At 39.2% G+C, this 22,327-nt stretch overlaps 1 protein-coding gene across 1 annotated transcript in view; it reads left to right on the top strand.

The window, feature by feature from the left end:
* ADCY2 (adenylate cyclase 2) overlaps positions 1-22,327 on the top strand; it is a 432,318-nt gene that overhangs the window by 1,217 nt on the left and 408,774 nt on the right. Inside the window, exon 2 of the mRNA XM_077808711.1 lies at positions 10,156-10,353. Within this exon, the coding sequence (XP_077664837.1) occupies positions 10,156-10,353 (198 nt within the window). The remainder of the gene's footprint in view (positions 1-10,155; positions 10,354-22,327) is intronic.

The raw sequence follows: 22,327 nt of genomic DNA, 5'->3' as shown, positions 1-22,327 counted from the left end.
ATTTGTATCTCCTCTATTACAAGCTCAAGAAGGATATTGCATATTTAAACAATTGGTGAACCCTGTAGGCACTTTTTTCCTTACCTACTAGGTGCAAACACCAGCATTCATGGCATCTGAAGACTTCTCTCTTGACAACTGGTGCAAAGTGTTTTTGGTGGGCTCAGACTTGGTAAAGAAGCACAATGCAGTCTGGTGTTGTTTGTTTTAAGGTCAGGATCCCAAGCTGTCAAATGGAGGATAGATACAAAACAATAGGAACATAAAACTAGTAGCAGCAGAAGTGGCTAGTGGTCCAGCAGGCTAGTGCACTAGTGTTTCACTTCAGGAACCCTGTGTTCAAACCACAGATTAAATTGATGATCTCATTATAGTTTGTTAAAGACATTTTTGCATGGTTAAATGTGCTTAACAATCAGTGCTCAAGAGACCCAGGACTGAAGAAGCAGGTGTGTGTGTTGGATGCCAACATTAAGATGTGCTTGCATAGCTAAGAGTGCAGAGTACCTGCCTGGTGGTTGCTTGGGTTAAGACAGTACCACCAGGACCTCACAGTCATTATCACTACAAAAAAAAAAATTAAATAAAAACCAGCATTCATTTCTCTGATTCACTGTGTAATTCACAACTTGTTATAACAGGCTGTACATGCTCCGTTTCATAACTCAATTTCTGAAGTAAATCTTTACAATAGTGGTGTAAGAGCAGGTCTAAACTGAAAGACTATTGAGAGTTATGGAAACAGAGCTGTATAAGTTGGCAAAGTCTTGCCACGAGTTACAAACTCAGAAACACTCTGAATTTTATAGTACAGTCTGTCGTTGGAATTCCAGACATACCACAGAGAAAAAAAACCCCTGCTTTTAGAATTTTTTTCTAATGTTTCATTTTCTGGTGGTTGACAATGAAGAGTGAGTGAGGATAGAAAAAGGATTCTTTTTTGAAGTTTTCAGTTGTGAGATGGAAGTGATTTCATTTTCAAGACGGAGTGAAAGTTTGCCATTGGAGACTGCAGCCACTGGATATTGGACAAAATTCTTTGGATCATTGCCTAGATTTCCACCTAAAAATGTCTTCTTAGAATAATCTTGCCTTGAATTATTCACAGCCAAGGAATTTTTGAAGGTTTAAATCTGTTTCTCTTATATCTGATTTAGAATTTACATCCTCCTTCCCTAGCTTTAGGACCATAATCATTTTTTGCAGATAGCAAGATGAAGGGTCTGGGCAATTATATATAAAGTTATTCATATCTGATCTGGAAAAGCCAATCTGGAATACTACCAGCTGTGACTTTATTTTGCACATAGAGTATGTGGTGGTTTTGTGTACAATATTTAATTAGGTCAGACAGTAAAAGAGTAGAAATGAAGTCATCTTTCAGTCCAAGGCAATACTATTTCTAAACAGTTATGTACCATGTTTTGAAATTAAGGAAAATCTTTCACAGTCACACCTTTGGGTTTCTTATTATGCAGTTAAAATTCTTTCAGAATAATCTTAAATGCATTGTGAAAACAAATTCCAGTTTGACATTTCACAACATATTTGATTCATTTTCTTATTTTTACTTCTAATTTGAGAAGTGAACTCTAGAATCAGTCATCTGTTAGGTAAAGGGAAGAACACAAATTATTAAGTATTTTTATATTTCAGGCTTTCCCTAAGAAAATTTCAGGCTGACAGTCATAAGATGACTACCTTTTTTGCTTTTATTTAGTATTTGTATTTGTTTTGTTAAAATAGATTGCCATGCCTACTTGATTGCTGATATATTTCATGTATGTCTCAGACTTCATCATTCTTTTTTGATAATACATTCTCAACTATTTCCAAAATATGGCTAGCCTTACAGGGAAATGTTGCACTTAGTCATTTATTTTGTCACAATACCAGTTATAAGATGAAAAATTCATAGAAGCTTTACCAGAATTATATTAAAGAAGCTGGTTTGAATTTCAAATTGCCATTTGAAATCTAATTCTGTTAACTGTGCAGTACACAGATTTTTATTTTAATGGTTTCTTTGGAGATTGTGTTCTATATCATAAGAATACTGTATTTTTAACCTTTGAAACTAAAGTTTAGAACCTCTTACATATTAAATATACAATTCCTGGGATAGTGGTGGATGAACAGTCAAAGCTAGAAGCTCTAAATGATACTGTACCTTTTCTTTCCTGCTCTGTGTCAGCCTTTTAAATGTCCTTCTATCACATAGCTCCTTTTGCTTCTCTGCACTTGACATAAAATATATAATAAATCAAACACTGGGGAAACAGGTCAGGCTTCCATCTTTGGCAGCTGCTTGAAAAGTTGGAGAGCAAATTCCTTATTCCCAGATCCCTAAGAGCCTTCCAGTACTAAGAAAGCAGTGCCAGATGTCAGTGTTATTTTCAGTAGCTACTTACTTTCTTGTTGCTTCCATGTTCCATATATATGGAGCAGGAGGAACCCATTTCCCCCCCTCCTTTTTAGTATAAAAAAACTACTTTCTATTGCCAGCAATACACTGAATAATTCTGTCCATATATATGTTATAATCCTAATTTGTAGGAATAAAAAAGAATTGGTTAATTTTGGGTCTGAAGGCCATTGAAATGTAAAATTGTGAAGGAGTGTATCTGAAATATCTACAGTTGTGACATTCTGTTCCTTATATAACTAAATGAAGATTTTGTGGGGGTCACTTTTGGAAGTGAGATGTTCCATATATATAAACGTTTAACCTTAAAGTTACTATTTAAAGAGCATATATATTTGGATAGCTGCTTTATTAACCACAATATGGTACAAGTAACATGTGACATGGTAGAAGTAACCATGTGAAGTAACAGTGAAATCCACTGACCTGTTAGATTGGTGACATCTGTTTTAAACAGTAGAGTATCATGTGCACTGTGTATAGCTGTGTGGCTGAAATTTGCTCATATTCCAGCTACCAGCATTCGGCTTAGTTTTTCTTTAAATAAGGGAAAAAAATCATATGCTGGTGCTTCATTATTTTAGAGGGTCTGATCCTAGAGTCCTTAGTGAAGTAAAAATCCCTTTGATTTGAAATCAGTTTGATTCACAGGCACAAAAGAGGGCAGAATGTGTCTTTAGGGGATGAACTTTAAGAATCTTTTCTGTGATAAGAATAACTGTATTCTATAACTTTTCATTCCAATCTGTAGTTTCTCATGACACATTTGAAACACTATTCAGTAATCACTGTTCTGTGTTAAATAATTTGAATGTTATTTAGTTATACTGACTTCAAGTTTCTGGACCAATTCTTGAAAAATATAAAGTTTTAAAATAATTATCCAGCAAATAGTATGGGTCTATTACCCTTCTCATTAAAAATAATTTAAAAAATAAGCACCATTTTCCTCTCCCTCATATTAAATTTGTTATGTACTCTGTCTCAAATTTTGTGATCCTTAACAAGTCAAACAGTTCCTGAAGTCAGCAAGACCTTTGCTTGATTAGGAACTGCATTTGGTTCTATATCAGGAACAAAATTATAGGGGAAAACTACCTTTTAGTAGCTGATTTGAAAGTGGGAGTCAAAGTGCAGAGTTATCATTACATTATTTAATGGTTCAAGACTTGGATATTCATCACTTCAGTGGTCCTGACTTCAGTTGGGCTGCATGGATATAAAAAAGCATATATTTGACCTTTGATGTGTATACCCAGTGCTGTTGCTCTGAAAACCATAACTTTAACTCTTGTGACTTATCATTGATATTTTAACTGCATAAGAATGTTGCATTAATGTAGCTTTTTTGCACTAAATTTGTTATTGTATAAAACACTTAAAATGGAAACAATATGCTTCAGTAAGTATACTTCAAAAATGTATTTACATGTACCTGAATATTTGTATTTCAAATATATTAAACATCAGATGAACTTATTTGAAAATCTTATTTAACCAAAGGATAGGTACAGTACTTGCTTTCATGCACTTCTCTGCTAGTGTGCCTTAACCTCTTTTTTAGAGGAAATACTTCACGGGGTGAAAATATAGTTAATTGTTTCTGCCCATATAGTCCCTGGCTTCTCTTCTGTGAGTGCCACCCAGCAGCAATTGTAAAGGTAGCTTTTCTGATGTGGACACCAGTCTACTAGGAGTTGGACTGAGACCACTAACTCATTTCCCATAGGCAATTAAACATTCTCAGATGGGAGCTACTGTTGGTTACTGCCCTGCTGGGCTGGATTTCAAATGGTGCCATATAAGCGAAAGACTTTGCATTCAATTTCCAATCCCCCAAACCCCATCCAGTCCCTCGGAACAAAAAAGGTGAATTTAATACGTGCTGACAGATTTTATTTTTCATATACCATTAACAAAGTCAAATGACACAAATCAAAGAAGAATTCCAGATACTGCAAGCTGCCAAAAACGTGACATTTATAGAATGAAAAAGGAAAAAGCAAGAAGAATGGATTTATGACTGGAGTCAGAACAGCTCAGGCTGGGTGTCTGGGGATTGCCAAAGCCGTCATTAAGCAAGGATCACTTACACCAGCACATAGGGTGTGATTCAGATCTCTTACACCATTTTAATGGTGGTATAACTACATTGACTCCCCGGGAGTTACTTCTGCTTTATAGTGGTATATGTGTGATAGAGTCAGGCATAAAAACAGTTTACAAAAATCACCCTGAGTCTTGTATAACATAGGGTCAAACCACATTCCTCCAGCATCAAAACTATTGTCTCTGTTGAATCCAAAAGAGTTGCACTGGAGCTGAATTTGACCTATTCTTTAGATGGAAAACAAAATGCTATAAAAATGATTATGTAATTTTAAAAATAGGGGTATTTTAATGCAGTCATGTATTTTCTGGAAAACTTTCTATCTTTGGAATTTATCCAATATTAAATAATAATTTATCACATGCTGAAAAGTGAGTATGGGATAGGGCATCTTATTCAGTAGATCTGTTTTCTCTGAGTATACAGAGTTATATCAGCTCACTTTAGTGACAAAAATATATTTTTCTGCTTTTTACTACTCTCAACTCTGCAGAGCCAAGAGTGCTAAGATTCAGTGAGCTTAGTGTTCTGTTCCAGTTTGTGCATTGTGAATGTAGTTGTTTACTGGATTCCAAATAATTTACACCTTTGTCATTCCATGGGTGGCAAAAGTCTCACTGAGGGACTAATTTGTCCTGAAGACCCTTTTATTACTGTAATGATGATGATACATGGTGGGAAATAATAACCCAGTTTGGCTTCCAGATTCCAAGCTAAACTTGCTTGGCTGGAAGTTAGAAAAAAGTTTTTTAAATGGTCACATTTGATACAAGAATAATTGAATCATTGAGGGATGATAATCCTTGAGCCCTAAAGTACTATTTTTGTTACAAGAAGAAAAGGAGTACTTGTGGCACCTTAGAGACTAACAAATTTATTTGATCATAAGCTTTCGTGAGCTACAGCTCACTTCATCAGATGCATTCCATGGAAAATTTTCCGATGAAGTGAGCTGTAGCTCACGAAAGCTTATGCTCAAATAAATTTGTTAGTCTCTAAGGTGCCTCACAAGTACTCCTTTTCTTTTTGCGAATACAAACTAACATGGCTGCTACTCTGAAACCTATTTTTGTTACAGTTGCTTTTCCGAATAGAGCCACACTTTAACAATATGTATGTGAAGACTAATGTACTTTGCTATTTTGTTTGAAGAAGCATTTCAAAATTCTCCTTTTGCTTTTACAATTAAAGTTAGAAAACTTTTCATAATATTCAGCTACGGACATAGTAAGCTATTCAAGTTAGTTCAGCTTGAGTGTGCACAAGATTGATAAAACGATTCAGACCCCAGCAGTAGTCTGCTACACATAGACTGGAGGCAAATTACATTAGCAGTACAGAATAAACCATAAAGTGCCAAAGGATTAAAGTAGCCCATGGAAACATTTGCTAAAATTGAAAATATTAAGCTTCCATTATTTTATAGAGACACTTCATTAAAATGTATGATTTATCATAAAAGAGTTCAGTATTGTACAGTAGTTCTGTTGTTTAAAATGTAACCTGAGGTCATGCCATTTATTAGACAAAGAAATAATTGTGTAAAAGATGACAAAAGCTGTAGCTTCTTGAAAAGACCCCAGAGAGTGATTCTTCAGTTTCCACCTGAGATAACAGGCATATTGCATAAAAGCTCAGAATTCTGTCCAGAAAGTGGTAGACATTTAATTTGTTCAGTAATTAAAAGACAGCAAGGGACAAAACGTTTAGAAAGATAAAGAGCTGATCAAAGAAGAACCATATACTGTAGGCTAAGCCATTATGTTGGAAGGCACCATGCTGTCAGTTTAATTCCATTAACTTCAGTGTACTTTAATCTGAGACCAATGATAGAAAAGGCAAAAATATGTTCCTTTGCCCTTTTCTAAAGAGTGATGTTCAGGTTTTCAAGGTTTCATCTCTTTGCACTTGTCTGCTGATTTCAGCTTACTGATCATGTTAATGTTTGTAACTTTGTAATCAGTGTTGTGCCAGTTTTAAATGTTCAGCCTTTGAATTTATGTCACTGATCATCCGTAATTCCAGTGAAGCGATAAGAAAATGTTATGGTTAAAAGGGGTTTCTTTAGAAAAAAATCCCACCCTAGTGATGTGTGTGTGTGTGTGTGTGTGTTTTCTATGCTGTTTCATTCTTTTGAACTTCTTTGACTCTGACATATACTTACACAAGCATATTTGAAAGGTTTTGGATATTAAAAACATGAGCCATATCCTAAGGTGGTATAAATTGGTGTAACTTCTTTGAATCAATTATGTTTTCATTTACATAAACTGAGGATCTGTCCCATTATGTTCTAAGGCTTCTTGTTCTCCCTATTTGGACACAGTCTGTCTAGGAGCATAGTTAATGCATTGAATCAATTTTCATTGGCTGTTGAAAAGAGGGAAATGGGTGGAATTTTGAATTGCTAGGGATGCCTGGTTTGCCAGTAATCTATAAACAAATGATTGAATATACTGAAATAATGAAAACAGGTATTTTCAGTATTGTTCTTATCATTGAACTGTAGCCTCAATCTTTTAAGTCACTGTTTCTCTTCATTGTTAGTTTCATTCAATAGCAGTCTGTTCATCTTTAAGGTTAGCAACATCACTTTCTATGAGACACAAAACATGCAACTTAATGTTAACATGTAGTAATCTAGGGAAACTAGACCCTTTAGAATATAACAGTGTTCTGGGCTCAGATCCGTGCAATCCCAGAGTAGAAGTGCAGAAGTGAAAAAACTCAGCTGAAATTCCTTTTTGTATGGCTTTGTCTAACCTTCCTTTGATTAAGACAGTAAAAAATAAATGCAGTGAGGTATAGTAGTTGTGACAAAGTTCCTCCTTTACCTTGGTGGGTCTTGCGCTTAGTGGCAGATTTGCTCGCCTCGGAGATTCACGGCAGCCCTTAGTTTGGCCGTTTTCGTGAACCCACAGTCCAGGTCAACTTCTCCTGTGTCTGACCAGGAGTTGTGGGTTTGGGGGGAACCTGGGCCCGCCCTCTACTCCGGGTTCCAGCCCAGGGCCCTGTGGAATGCAGCTGTCTAGAGTGCCTCCTGGAACAGCTGTGTGACAGCTACAACTCCCTGGGCTACTTCCCCATGGCCTCCTCCCAACACTTCCTCCTCCTGATAATGCTTGTACTCCTCAGTCCTCCAACAGTAGGCAGTCTCAGTCTCAGCTCCTAACGCCTCTTGCTCCCAGCTCCTCACACACACACACACCACAAACTGAAGTGAGCTCCTTTTTAAACCCAGGTGCCCTTAATTGATTCTAGCAGCTTCTTGAGTGGCTGCAGGTGTTCTAATCAGCCTGTCTGTCTTGTCTCCAGAAGGTTCCTGATTGTTCTGGAACCTTCCCTGTTATCTTACCCAGGGAAAGGGGACCTACTTAACCTGGGGCTAATATATCTGCCTTCTATCACTCTCCTGTAGCCATCTGGCCTGACCGTGTCACAATACATCATTAAGATCAGGAATGCAGATGCACAAAACTCAGGAGATTCAAAGATAGAGTTCAGCAATTGTAACTCTACTACATTACCTGTATGTAATATTTCGTCATTGTGATTACGGCATGTGTGATTACATTTGTGTTTATATTTGACCCTACTGCTGCAAACATGTATACACATGCTTAACTTTAAGCAGCAGTCTTCTCTGTCTTCCAAAACACTACTCAGGTACTTAAAGGTAAACATATGCATAAAAGTGTATGTGCAATGTGCCAAGGTTTCATGGTGGGATATAAGAACCATAACTTGAAATTTACTGATATTAGTTCTGTTTAAGTTCTAATTGTTAATGTTGAATTCACTATTTTTGAGATACCTTTTTAAATTAAAAGGTAAAAATAAAAACAGGAGAAAAGTTAGCTTCTGCACATTACAGTCCCACTTCTCATCCCACTGAAGTCAGAGTTTTGCTATTGACTTTAATGGGCACAGGAGCATGGGTCATTTCAAAAAGCAGAAAGGAAAAGTAGAAACAAAAAGCTGCTGCTACAATTACATGTCTGTAGTCACAGTCAAATAAGTGTATATTTTGAACATGCTAACTTTAAAGGTGGGTAAGATAAGTGTCATAAACCATCCCAGTGTTTCAAAAAGGAATATGTTGGGCTCCAGAAGGTGTGGGGTCCTCTTTCTTCACTACCCTGATGGTTTCCAGGGTACTGCACACTAAGAGTTGCAAAGCATCTGAGTGTTAGAAATGTGAATGATATATGCAATGATGATCACATACTACAACCAAAAAAGGTGATTTTGGGTAGAGGGGGACTTGCCAGAGACTTTGTGAATATGCTAAGGATCTCTGCAGATATTCAGTGTTTTGTTGAATCATTAAGGGGAAGGAAGGGAAGGAGGATGTACTGCACCTGCAGAATATATTTTCAATCCTATCTAATGTCATTGTTAGTCAGACAATTTTTGATCAAACAAAAGAAAATGTGCACATCCCATTGAGAGCTATTATATGACATTCCAAGTTCTAAAGTTTAAAAACAAAGCCAGTTTTAAGTTATCAGAGCAGAAAAAAAAAATCAACAAAATTCAACAACAACAATCATACTTGCACATCTCAAAATCAGCCAAATGGAATCTTTCATGTTATCCAGAAGAATTCATCTTTGGGATGAGAAACAAATATGAAAAATTTCAGCCTAAAGGGTAATTTTCTGGAAGGTTTAAGCATTTGAAAATAAGCTCTTGGGGCCTGACTCCACAGCTCTTGCTCACGCTACTGATCCCATTGCAGTCTGGACTGCTTGTATAAGTGAGTAACTGTGTGTTTAAGGATTGCAGGATCAGGTCTTTACAGTGCTAGTGCCTCTAACCATAAGTACTGTGGAGCTAATACAATGGTATAAAACAATTAATTTTATTTTAGTATAATGTTAAAGTGATTTGTCTTGAAAGTTATAAAGTCATGTAGTTACAATTGATTACTTATTTTTGGTTCTGAGAATAATTTTAAGTATTGCTTAGTTTAAATAAATTTCATTGTAGATTGGATATGATTGAAACCTGATCCACATGTAACTGATTTTGCCAAGCTCTGGGATTCCATTAACTACTAAATTTCCAGTGATATGGCTTAAGAAACTAAGCTCAGTCTATGCATATGAAACATTTAGTTAAGTAATTGATATAGCTTTCAATACAACAAAACCTCCAGAGAAGTGTGAATAATATACTCCTATTTTACTCACACATTCTTTGCTGCTATTCTGGACTAGGTAATAAGGAGTTAAGCCCAAAATTTAAAAAGGTATTTAAGCATTGCTCCACTCAGTATTGCAAGCCTAAATGGTTTAGATGGCTAAGTCCCACTTCAGTGTGTACAATGATCTTCCTGATTCTACTTTGTAATAATCATTTCCTCCATTTATCATAGGGTGCACATTGCAATAGTATAGTTAATAGTTTTTGTATTATGTAAATAGTCCCAAATGTGATATTAAAAGTGAAAAAATAGTTCTGTATATTCATCGTGCCTTTGTAAGATTCAGACTCAGTGGGCTACCAATTTAGAACAATTGATTGTTTAATCAAATATTTGTGAGAAAGACATGTTTTAGTTGTGAGCCCAAGTTCTTTAAATTTTAACTTCCTTTTCACTTCTCTCTCTTTCCAGGAAATTGATGATCATGTGGCATTTTTAATAACCGTTCCAACAGCCCTAGCAATCTTCTTTGCCATATTTATCCTTGTCTGCATAGAATCTGTGTTTAAGAAGCTGCTCCGTATTTTCTCTTTGGTGGTGTGGGTGTGTCTTGTTGCCATGGGATATCTCTTCATGTGTTTTGGAGGTATCATGTGTCCCTGGGACCAGGTAAGGTTTTTTTTTTTAAATTTGTTTTTCTTTATGATATTTGAGTCAGATCCTGAGAATCCTTTCATATACAAGTATTCTCAGTCCTGTCAGTGGGATAGCTCATGTGAAATACTTGCATAAGTAAGGGTTTGCAGGCTCAGACTCTACATAAATGTATTTCTATCTGCAACATGAAAAAAAATTAGCTTGTGCCCTCTTTTGCTCTTAATACTGTAGAAAGAAGGTCTGAAATATTTCTTTTCTTTTTGCCTGCTTGTTTAGATATTGAACATTCTGTTTTTTCTATCATGAAATATTCTGTGGTGACTGGAAAACTAGTGCAATTGTGGTATCAGAAGAGTAAAGTGACCAAAAGCAGAGTTATGGAGAGGGAAAGGGAATTTTAGTCAGACTGTTCAAAACTTTGGTTTTTGTTAACACGTGTTCAATTCCAATAAATTACAACTCCAACCCATTGAAGTAAAGATGTATTTGTTAAAGATTCAACATTCCCATCCCTTCAGTTAAGGTTAAGCTTCAGGGGGGTAGCTGTGTTAGTCTGGATCTGTAAAAGCGGCAAAGAGTCCTGTGGCACCTTATAGACTAACAGACGTCTTGGAGCATGAGCCACGAAAGCTCATGCTCCAATACGTAAATTAAGATTGAAGAGCTTGCAGTACAAATGTTCTGAGTGCTCCAAAAGATCATCCACAAAACCCAAACTTTCTGGACACCCCCAATATTTCTAAGATAATAAAGTAGGGAGGGAAAAAATACTTTGCTCCACGACCTTGTAGGCCTTCTCTATAGGTCTTAAAGAAGCAAGATAGGGCACAAGTCCAATTAAAAACCCCAAAACACAAAACAAAAACCTCAAGCCCACTTAGCAGATCATCTTTACATGCCACCACCTCTAACATCATAAGTTTATTTATCATATATAAAAAAAGAGGTGCTTCTTCTGATTAGTGTAGGTGTTTTTGGAAGGTCATTGAATGTGAACCCTAATCTATAATTAGTTTATTCATATCAATAACGATTAACAACACATGAAATTCTGTAGCACGGAACAAATAAGAGGAAAAAAGAATCCGGTTGTATTGAATAATGTCCTTGTATCCTTTAACTGACAGATTAAGTTACTTGAAAAAGAAAGTAAATGAGTATTAGAATTCCTGTTAAGTAACTTATTCCAGAGAACTAATTCTCTTCTGCTTTCAGTATAGGCTTGGAAAATGAGCAAAGCATGACCAATATAATTATTAAATCTAATATTACAAACTAAAAAAACACCCCCCCCCAACATGCTCTGCTATTGGTACTTGCTAAGGAGCGCAGTATTAAGTCTCTCATTTAATGTAAGAACTGAACAAGGTGAATCAGAAGATAATAGACTCAGCATGTTGCTTTATAAATTAGATAGATAAAAATGTATCTAGGAGAACAAAAACAACTGTGATATATAAATGATTGAAAACTAACGTCCATATCACCCGTAGACTTCTGTGATTGGAGAAGCTAATGGCCAGAAAAATCTCTCCTGGGAGGTATGAGGGTGGGGAACATTATTTCTGCCTCTGTGGGATCTTACTGATGCGCCTCACTGAAGCTCTTTAGGTTCAGTTAAGCTCCATGACATCAGCCGCTGCCAAGTCTCTGGACTTCCATGCAGAAATCTGGTTGTGGTTAATGCTGTTTCAAGAGCATTAAGCCTTGCTAGGAACCCCCTTAATGGCAGCTATAGCACAGCCTCAGAAGTACTATGCCATGGTGCAGCAGCAGCAATGCATAGAGGCAGCCCCTCCATGGAAGTGGGACCCCAGTATCTGATTAGAAGAAAACTATGGGGTTGGGAGGCTGCACCTCCTGTTTTCTTTGCAGCACCCCAGTACTTCCTCACAGAGGGGAGGATTTGAGCAACATGAAGTAAATCTTATGGAGTCTTCTGCCTTGTCCCATGCCAGTGTCATTCCCATGAATATCACTGCAGGATTGCATGACCTACCCCTGTCAAAATGCCCATTAAATTCAGTTGGCACAGAACTGATACCTAAATTGGTAAATCTACTGTGATTTATTTGTTATATTTCTGATACTTATTAATAATCCACCGTATTATAGAGTTATAGTTCACAACTTTTATTTTCTTGCTTTCCCCCCCCATTGAATTGTCTTATTGGGATCCAGGAAGTCCCATCCGCCCACTGCTAAAGGAACTCACCCAGCCTAAGAGAGGGGTCCACAGGACCTGGAAAACCAAATAATTATGGGGGACAACTAATAAACAACAGGGACAGGAGTGCGGTCAAAGGGTCGAATGAAGGGAACCAGATGGAGACACCAAGCAGAGAACCCTGGACAGCCCCCACTGCTCCTCGAAGGCGTCAAGGAGTCAGTGGTTGCTGCCCAGCGGAACTCTGCCCGGAGGCGTGAATGGACAGAGGATCGGAATTGGGCCCCACAGTCACAGGAGACTCCATCAGCCCAACCTCCTCACCCTGGTTTTATAGATGGCCACTTTAGCCAGGGCCAGGAGGAGGTTGACCAGGAGGTCCCGTGACTTAGCGGGGCCAAGGACAGGGAGTACATAGATAAGGAGGTGAGGGGAAAAGTGCAACCAAAATCTTAACAAAATATTCGTGAGGAGCCGGAATAGGGGCTGCAGCCTGGCGTACTCCAGGTATATGTGCGCCAGGGTTACCCTCACACCGCAAAAGGGGCAGGTGTCTGGGAGTAGAGTAAACCACGCCAAGTACACGCCCGTGCTCACGGCCCCGTGAAGGAGCCACCAACTAATATCCCTGGTGGGCCTCGGGACCAGGGTGGAATATAGGCCAGCCCACTGGGGCCTCTCACCCTCTAAAGGTGGCAGGAGGTCCCGCCACTTCGTGTCGGGGCGGGGCGCGAGGGTAAGGATGTGAAGGGTGTGGAGCACGAGCGTGTATAGATGTTTCCTTGGCGCGGTCTGCAAACGGACCGGGTGCAGCTCGTGTAGCCAGCTCACGGTGAAGAGGCGGGGGGGGGGGGCGGGTGTCGGTTGGGTCCACGGGGCAGGGGCCCGATGAAAAGATCCGGAGGGCCTGGGGTGGAGGGTGGGCGGGACGTGCCCTCTCTCAGGACCCGGTCCAGGTAAACCCAAGCAGTGGGCAGCAAGGTGGCCCTCAGCTCCTGAAGTAGCCGCTGGGGAGTATGAGGTCTGGAGAGCCCCATGCGCTGAGTGAGCGTCAGGGGATCCAGCCGGTCTCCCCGGTCGTAGTCCAGGAGGTCTCCGACTCTGGTGACTTCTGCCAGGACCAACCTCTGGCTCCCCCATTGAATTGTAACAGGGATTTTATCATGTATATTAAGTTTTCCTTTTGCAAATTTTTGTAGACTGAAAGTTTGGTAGAATCTTTAACATTTTAGTGATATATATGGTGGCTTCTAATCCTTTAAGATAAACAGTAACTTCAAAAAGCACTCTGCCTTATTACTTAGGCCCTGATCCTGCAAACACTTAGGCACATGCTAAACTTTAAACACATGAGCAGTCCCTTTGAAACTGTTGACTTATGCTTAAAATTGAGCATTTATGTAATTAATTGTAGGTCTGCGGCCTTTCTCTCTGTAAGTGAGAATTAGGATTCAGGGATTCGCTGTCAAAGGACCTGTAGTAGAACAAATAAATTTACTGTTCACTGTGTTATCAACTGATTGGCACTGTAGGCCCAGGCAAAAGCTTTCTGTTATAAAAAGGAAGGTATGAATTGGTTGGAGTGAGAAGAAGTTTCTTCTAGATAACGGAGAGTCCATACCTTTGTGATCTCTAGGCTGGATTACTCAAACATTCATTATTTCATACTGTTCCTCTAAACAACTCACACATTGCAGTTATTGCAGAAGATAGGAATAAGAATACAGGGGCCACCCTTAAAAAATTGCAGTTTTTCATTTGAGTAGGTAAGGTCACCTTAGTATCTGCAGCAGTCATTTTAACTTCCTGTAGTGAGGCAAAGATTCACCGGTTCAGCACCTCCTGCTAGTCATCTTGGAATTAGCTCTTTTTGCAGTTTACGGAGCACCCTCTGCAGGCCGATATCTTACCTGCTGCTGGCCCCAAGTCCCTCCCAGACCCCGGTGCCCTTGCCTCAGTGGCTACTTCCAGTCATCATCTAGCCCCCTTTCCCTGGGGCAGACTGCAGTCTGTAGTGGCCACTCATCACTGGCAAGGAGGTTAGGACATGCTGCCTTTGCCTATCCTATTTTCCCATGATTATTCCCCTCCCTCCCCTCTCCTCCTCCCCCCCCCCCCCCGTTCCTCAGATGTTCTTGTCAACTGCTGGAAATGGCCCACCTTAATTATCACTACAAAAGGTTTCCCCCCCCCCCCGCTCTCCTGCTGGTAATAGCTCACCTTACCTGATCACTCTCATTACAGTGTGTATAGTAACACCCATTGTTTCATGTTCTCTATGTATATAAATCTCCCCACTGTATTTTCCACTGAATGCATCCGATGAAGTGAGCTGTAGCTCACGAAAGCTTATGCTCAAATAAATTTGTTAGTCTCTAAGGTGCCACAAGTACTCCTTTTCTTTTTGCGGATACAGACTAACATGGCTGCTACTCTGAAACCTGTCAAATATTTTTAAGTACATCAGAAGCGGGAAGTCTGCCAAATGATCAGTGGGACTACTGGACTATTGAGGCAATAAAGGAGCACTCAAGGAAGACAAGGCCATTGAGGAGAAGCTAAATGAATTCTTTGCATTGATCTTCACAGCAGAGTATCTGAGGGAGATTCCCACACCTGAGAAACTGTCCCAGCTTGAGGTGTCAGTAGAGGAGGTTTTGAAACAAATGGATACATTATACAGTAATAAATCACCAGGACCAGATGGCTTTCATCCAAGAGTTCTAAAGGAACTCAAATATAAAATTTCAGAATTGCTAACTGTGGTATGTAACCTATCACCTAAATCAGCCTGTGTACCAGATGACTCTGGGATAGCTAATCATAGAATCATAGAAGTGTAGGACTGGGAGGGATATTGAGAGGTCATCGTGTCCAGTCCCCTGCATTCAAGGCAGGACTGTGTAATAACTAGACCTTTGCTGACAGGTGTTTGTCTAACCTGTTCTTAAAAAACCTCCAGTGACGGAGATTCTACAGTCTCCCTAAGCAGTTGGTTCCAGTGCTTAAATACCCTGACAATTAAGAATTTTTTCCTAATGTCCAACCTAAACCTCCCTTCTGCAATTTAAGCCCATTGCTTCTTGTCATATTCTCAGAAGCTAATGAGAACAATTTTTGCCCTTCTCCTTGTAACAACCTCTTATGTACTTGAAAACTGTTATCATGTGCCCCCTCAGTCTTCTCTTCTCTAAACTAAACAAACCCCATTTTTTCAGTCTTTCCTCATAGGTAATGTTTTCTAGATCTTTAATCATTTTTGTTGCTCTTCTCTGGACTTTCTCCAATTTGGCACCCAGACCTGGACACATTTCTACAGTTGAGGCCTTATCAGTACGGAGTAGAGTGGAAGAATTACTTTTCATATCTTGCTTACGGCACTTCTGCTAATACATCCCAGAACGATGTTTAGTTTTTTTACAACAGCGTTACAATGTTGACTCATATTTAGCTTGTGATCCACTATGACCCCCAGATCCCTCTCTGCAGTACTCTTTCCTACGCAGTGATTTCCCATTATGTATGTGTACAATTGATTATTCCTTCCTAGTCGGAGTACTTTGCATTTGTCCTTATTGAATTTTATCCTGTTTACTTCAGACCATTTCTCCAGTTTGTCCAGATCATTTTGAATTTTAATCTGATCCTCCAAAGCATTTGCAGCCCCTCCCAGTTTGGTATCATCCACAAACTTTATAAGTGTACTCTCTATGCCATTATCTAAATCGTTTATGAAGATATTGAACGGAAATGGACCCACGACTGATCCTTGCAGGACTCCACTCCATATGACCTGCAGCTTGACTGTGAATCACTGATAGCTAGGGTCCTATCAAATTCACAGTCCATTTTGGTCAATTTCACGGTAATAGGATTTTAAAAATTGTAAATTTCATGATTTCATTTATTGAAATCTGAAATTTCACAGTGTCACAATTGTAGGGGTCCTGACCCAAAAAGGAGTTGTGTGTGTGTGTGTGTGGGAAGGGGTGGCAGGGTTTGCAAGGTTATTGAGGGGTGGTTTGCGGTACTGCTACCCTTACTTCTGCACTGCTTCTGGCAGAGGTGCTGTCTTCAGAGCTGGGCAGCCGGAAAGCAGCAGCTGCTGGTCAGGAGCCCAGTTCTGAAGGCAGAGCCGCCACCAGCAGCAGCGCAGAAGTAAGGATGGCATGGTATGGAACATGCATCCAACAAAGTGGGTATTCACCAACGGAAGCTTATACTCCAATACGTCTGTTAGTCTGTAAGGTGCCACAAGACTCTTTGCCACTTTTACAGATCCAGAGTAACACGGCTACCACTCTGATACATGGTATGGTATTGCCACCCTTACTTCTGCACTGCTGCTGGTGGGGCACTACCTTCAAATCTGGGTGCCTGGCCAACAGCCACTATTTTCCAGATGCCCAGCTCTGAAGGCAGTGCAGAAATAAGGGTGGCAATACTCTGACCTCCCTAAAATAACTTTCAACCCCCTTGCACCTCTCTTTTGGGCCAGGACCCCCAATTTGAGAAATGCTGGTCTCTCCAGTAAAATCTGGATAGTATAGGGTAAAAGTACACAAAAGACCAGATTTCACAGTGGGGAGACCAGATTTCATGGTCCGTGACATGTTTTTCATGGCCGTGAATTTGGTAGGGCCCTACTGATAACTACTCTCTGGGAAATGTTTTCCGAATAGTTATGCACTCACCTTATAGTATCTCCATCTAGGTTGTATTTCCCTAGTTTGTTTATTAGATGGTCATGTGAGACAGTGTCAAAAGCCTTATTAAAGTCAGGATATACCACATCTACTGCTTCCCCCCATCCACAAGCTTGTTACCCTGTCAAAGAAAGCTGTTAGGTTGGTTTGACACAATTTTTTCTTGACAAATCCATGATGACTGCTACTTATCACCTTATTATCTTCTAGGTAATGTAATGCCTATTTTTAAAAAAGGCTCCAGAGGCTATCCTTTCAATTACAGGCTGGTAAACCTAACTTCAGCACCAAGCAAATTGGTTGAAACTATAGTAAGGAACAGAATTATGAGACACATAGATGAACATGATATGTTGGGGCTTTTGTAAAGGGAAATCATGTCTCTAATCTATTAGAATTTTGTGAAGAGGTTAACAAACATGTGGACAAGGGTGATCCAGTGGATGTAGTGTACATGACCTTACAGAAAGCCTTTGACAAGGTCCCTCACCAAGTCTCTTAAGCAAAAAAGGCAGTCATGGGATAACAGAGAAGGTCCTCTCATGGATCAGTAGCTAGTTAAAAGATAGGAGACAAAAGGTAGGGAATAAATGGCCAATTTTCACAGTGGAGAGAGTTAAATAGCAAGGTCTCCCAAGGATCTGTACTGGGACCAGTACTACTCAACATATTCATAAATGATCTGGAAAAAGGGATAAATATTGAGTTGGCAAAGTGTGCAGATGATACACAGTTATTCAAGGCAAGGCCAAAGTTGACTGTGAAGAGTTACAAAGGGATCCTTACAAAATGGGGTGATTGGGCAACAAAATGGCAGATGGAATTCAGTGTTGATAAATGCAAAGTAATGCACATTGGAAAACATAATCCCAACTATACACACAAAATGATGGCATCTAAATTAGCTGTTACCACTCAAGAAAAAGATCTTAAAGTAATCTTGAATAGTTCTCTGAAAACATCTCAGTATGTAGCAGCAGTCAAAAAAGCTAGCAATGTAGGAACCATTAAGAAAGGGATAGATAATAAGACAGAAAATATCATAATGTCGCGATACAAATGTATAGTATACCTACATATTAAATAGTGCATGCAGTTCTGGTCACCCCATCTCAAAAAATATATATTAGAATTGGAAAAGGTACAGAGAAGAGCAACAAAAATGATTAAGGGTTTGGATTAGCTTCCATATGAGGAGAGATTAAAAAGACTGGGACTGGTAGTCTTAGAAAAGAGATGACTGAAGAGGGATATGGTAGTCGTGTACAAAATCATGAATGTTGTGGAGAAAGTGAATAAGGAAGTATTATTTACCCTCTCACAAAACACAAAAAACAGTGGTCACCCAATGAAATTAATAGGCAGCAGGTTTAAAACAAACATAAGCAAGTACTTCTTCACACAATGGACAGTCAACCTGTGGAACTTGTTGCCAGGGGATATTGTGAAGGCCAAAAGTATAACCAGGTTCAAAAAAGAATTAGATACGTTCCTGGAGGATAGGTCCATCAATGGCTATTAGCTAAGATGATCACGGACGCAGCCCCATGCTCTGGGTCTCCCTAAACCTCTGACTTCTAGAAGCTGGACTGGATGACGGGATGAATCACTCGATAAATTGCCCTGTTCTGCTCATTCCCTCTGAAGCATCTGGCACTGCCCACTGTCAGAATGGATGGACTATTGGTCGGACCCAGTATGGCAATTCTTATGTTGATACATTCTTAAGTCCTTCAGCGGTGGACCTGCATTTATGTCAACACCTTGTTACCAGCCTCTAACAACCCAACTGCCATAACTTGAAGTGGGGTGAGGAAGGCATAATTACAGGCTGCCTCTGTAGGAGAAGCCTGGGGTTGGTGTCCACATGGTAGCAACATGTCTTGCTAAATATGACCGATGAGCTATATTGCATAGGAAAAGAGAATCATTGTGGCTGGCATGTTGTATATCATCACATCTGGATAGAAGGGCAGAGTAAAAGAGTACTGGTCCTATGAGGACTGGTCACAGGACGTAGGCATTCTGGTGGTTGTAGTTCTTGGAGGCTCAGATGGGAACTGTAGGGTAGTTAGCAAGGTATGCTCAGGAGGTGAGAAACAAACTAGAAGGATCAGCCATTTCCCTATGTAGAAAGAGACGTGGAAAGAGCATGCACCTGCTGATAGGGCTCTCCATTGACCAGGATTTTACCAAAAATCCATGGTGGGGCTCACTGCGGAGAGGGCTGGAATCTTTAGAAGAACACTGGCATGGGTCCTCATTCTTCATAGTGCCACTTTGAGATGGTGTGTTGATATACATGTAGCCGAGGGATGAAGGACTTGGTTATGAATAAATTTCTTCTCACCAGTGATTAAGATAATGGCATAGAGAGTACACTTATAAAGTTTATGGATGACACCAAGCTGGGAGGGGTTGCAGGTGCTTTGGAGGATAGGATTATAATTCAAAATGATATGGACAAACTGGGGGCATGGTCTGAAGTAAATAGGATGAAATTCAATAAGGACAAATGCAAAGTTTTCTACTTAGGAAGGAAAATCGGTTCCACACATACAAAATGGGAAATGATTGCCTAGGAAGGAGGACTGTGGAAAGGGATCTGGGGGTCATAGTGGATCACAAGCTAAATATGAGTCAACAGTGTAACAGTGTTGCAAAAAAAGTGAACATCATTCTGGGATGTATTAGCAGGCGTATTGTAAGCAAGAAATGATAAGTAATTCTTCCACTCTACTTGCACTGATTAGGCCTCAACTGGAGTATTGTGTCCAGTTCTGGGAGCCACATTTCAGGAAATGTGGACAAATTGGAGAAAGTCCAGAGAAGAGCAACAAAAATGATTAAAGGTCTAGAACACACATCACCTATGAGGGAAGATTGAAAAAATTGGGTTTGTTTAGTCTGGAAAAGAGAAGACTGAGGTGGGGCATAACAGTTTTCAAATACATAAAAGGTTGTTACAAGGGGGAGGGAGAAAAATTGTTCTTCTTAACCACTGAGAATAGGACAAGAAGCAATGGGCTTAAATTGCAGCAAGGATGGTTTAGTTTGGGCATCAGGAAAAAATTCCTAACTGTCAGGGTGATTAAGCACTGGAATAAATTGCCTAGGAAGGTTGTGGAATCTCCATCATTGGAGATTTTTAAGAGCAGGTTAGACAAACACCTGTCAGGGATGGTCTAGATAATACTTAGTCCTGCCTTGAGTTCAGGGGACTGGACTAGATGACCTCTTGAGATCCCTTCCAGTCCTATGATTCATGTGATTAGGAGCCTGCAATCAAGGGAACAAGGATACATGGGCTGTGGAGAGGACTGGGATGGTGAGGGTGAAGTACTGTTTTTGTTCTATTTGGACTTTTCATTATCCTGGAAAATGTGGACTTTCTGATTTGGCTAAACTAACCAAACAGTGAGATACAAACTGTCCAACCAGTGAAGGTAACTTGAGGCAGTAGCACCTGTTGCACCTGATGACGGAGGAGTAAGTGCCCCACCCACAGGCAGAATTACATGTAATGGGAAGAAAATTGCGTGATTTTCCTCTCATTTCACTGACAGTTTAGTTATTAGACAACAGTCACCTTTTTACATAGTCTTGTGACATATTTAATAGCTGTCAGTCTTTTGTACAGGAGGTATGTCAGTGTGCTTGGATATGTTAAATGTGTACACACCATTCATTGTGCACTGAAATCCCGGGGTGAAAAGTGCTGTTTAAGTAGAAGGTAAAATGTGGATCTTGAGAAGGAAGAAATTCAGACAGCATTCATCTAATGAATTCCATAATTTCTGGATTTTTGGTATTCATCTCAGTTTAATGAAATTATGGGTGCATAGCCCTGGCACCAGATGTTTTCTAGTTGGCTCTTCAGGTATGCTCAATTATGGTACATACATTATTTCAGGTAAGGTTTGATACTTCTGATTCCCACAGTTTTAGAGAGTAACCTCTTTTGGATATTTGAGCATAAATGCTTTTTTTTTTTAAACTAAACCTAAACTACAGTATTTTTTCAATGTGTTCTGAAATTCAGACCTTGGAAACAATACTAATTTTCAGCTGACATGCTGGGTTTACTTTGCAGTGTCACGCCATTTATAATTTTTTTAGATGCTTTTCATGCATTTGAGGGTAGACTCTAGCCCTAAATGAAGTTTTCAGGGTGCATAATTTCCCCCATACCTTCTCTAAAATCAATTAATGTTGCTGATTATTTGAAAAAAATATTTTCTTTGAGTGTTTTGTGGATAACATTTTCTGACTACATGGCCAGATACGCATAAACCCTTAACATCATTAAACATGGCAGTAGAGTTAGAAGTATGAAAGAGATTAGCTTTAAAATGCAAAATTCCTTCAGTGCAGGAGGTTGCATTTATTATCATATACAGTATAGGGATGAGTGAACTATTTCAGATAAAATAAAGATCAACATGAACCTTTGCCTGAAATTGAAACCAAAACCACACCAAATTTTTTCAGGCTTAAAATATTGCAGTTAACTTTTTTATTTTTGAATGCTTCTACCTTTTCAGAGTTCACCTGGATCAGGAACCTGAAGTATTGAAATATCCTGAAATGATATTCTAACTATATTTCTGATCCATCCAGGTATAAGAATTATTGTAAATCTTGTGAGATATATTTCTAAACCAGAGAAGATTTAATATAATTTATGATAAAATATCTTTTGGCTTCTTATCTAAACAAGCTTTTGAAACCTCTGAGATTTTTTCCAGCATTTTGTTGTTCATTAGTGAATTCTGTGCACTCTAGGAGTTTCTTTTATAGGACTGAGCATATTTAAATGCAAAGATTCAACCAACAATGCATTTTATGGGGATTATTGTGCACCTTGTATGCCTTGTGAGACTTTCCGTAGAAGGATACGTATGCATTTAGCCAAGGAGAATATTACAATAATTCCACAGAAATGCATTGCAATTGCGAATCTGAAATAGACATAATACAGATCTGTGTGTTTCTGACAGTTGGATCCACTGGATTTCATCCTGGTATATCATTCTTAATCAGTATTGCAGGCCACAGGTTTTATCTGAGGACAACTTCAATCTAAAACAATTAAGGTTTTTGCCTAGAACCT

Source organism: Eretmochelys imbricata, chromosome 2, assembly GCF_965152235.1.
Source record: "Eretmochelys imbricata isolate rEreImb1 chromosome 2, rEreImb1.hap1, whole genome shotgun sequence".
Lineage (NCBI taxonomy): Eukaryota > Metazoa > Chordata > Testudines > Cheloniidae > Eretmochelys > Eretmochelys imbricata.
This window is presented reverse-complemented; position numbering and strand designations above follow the sequence as displayed.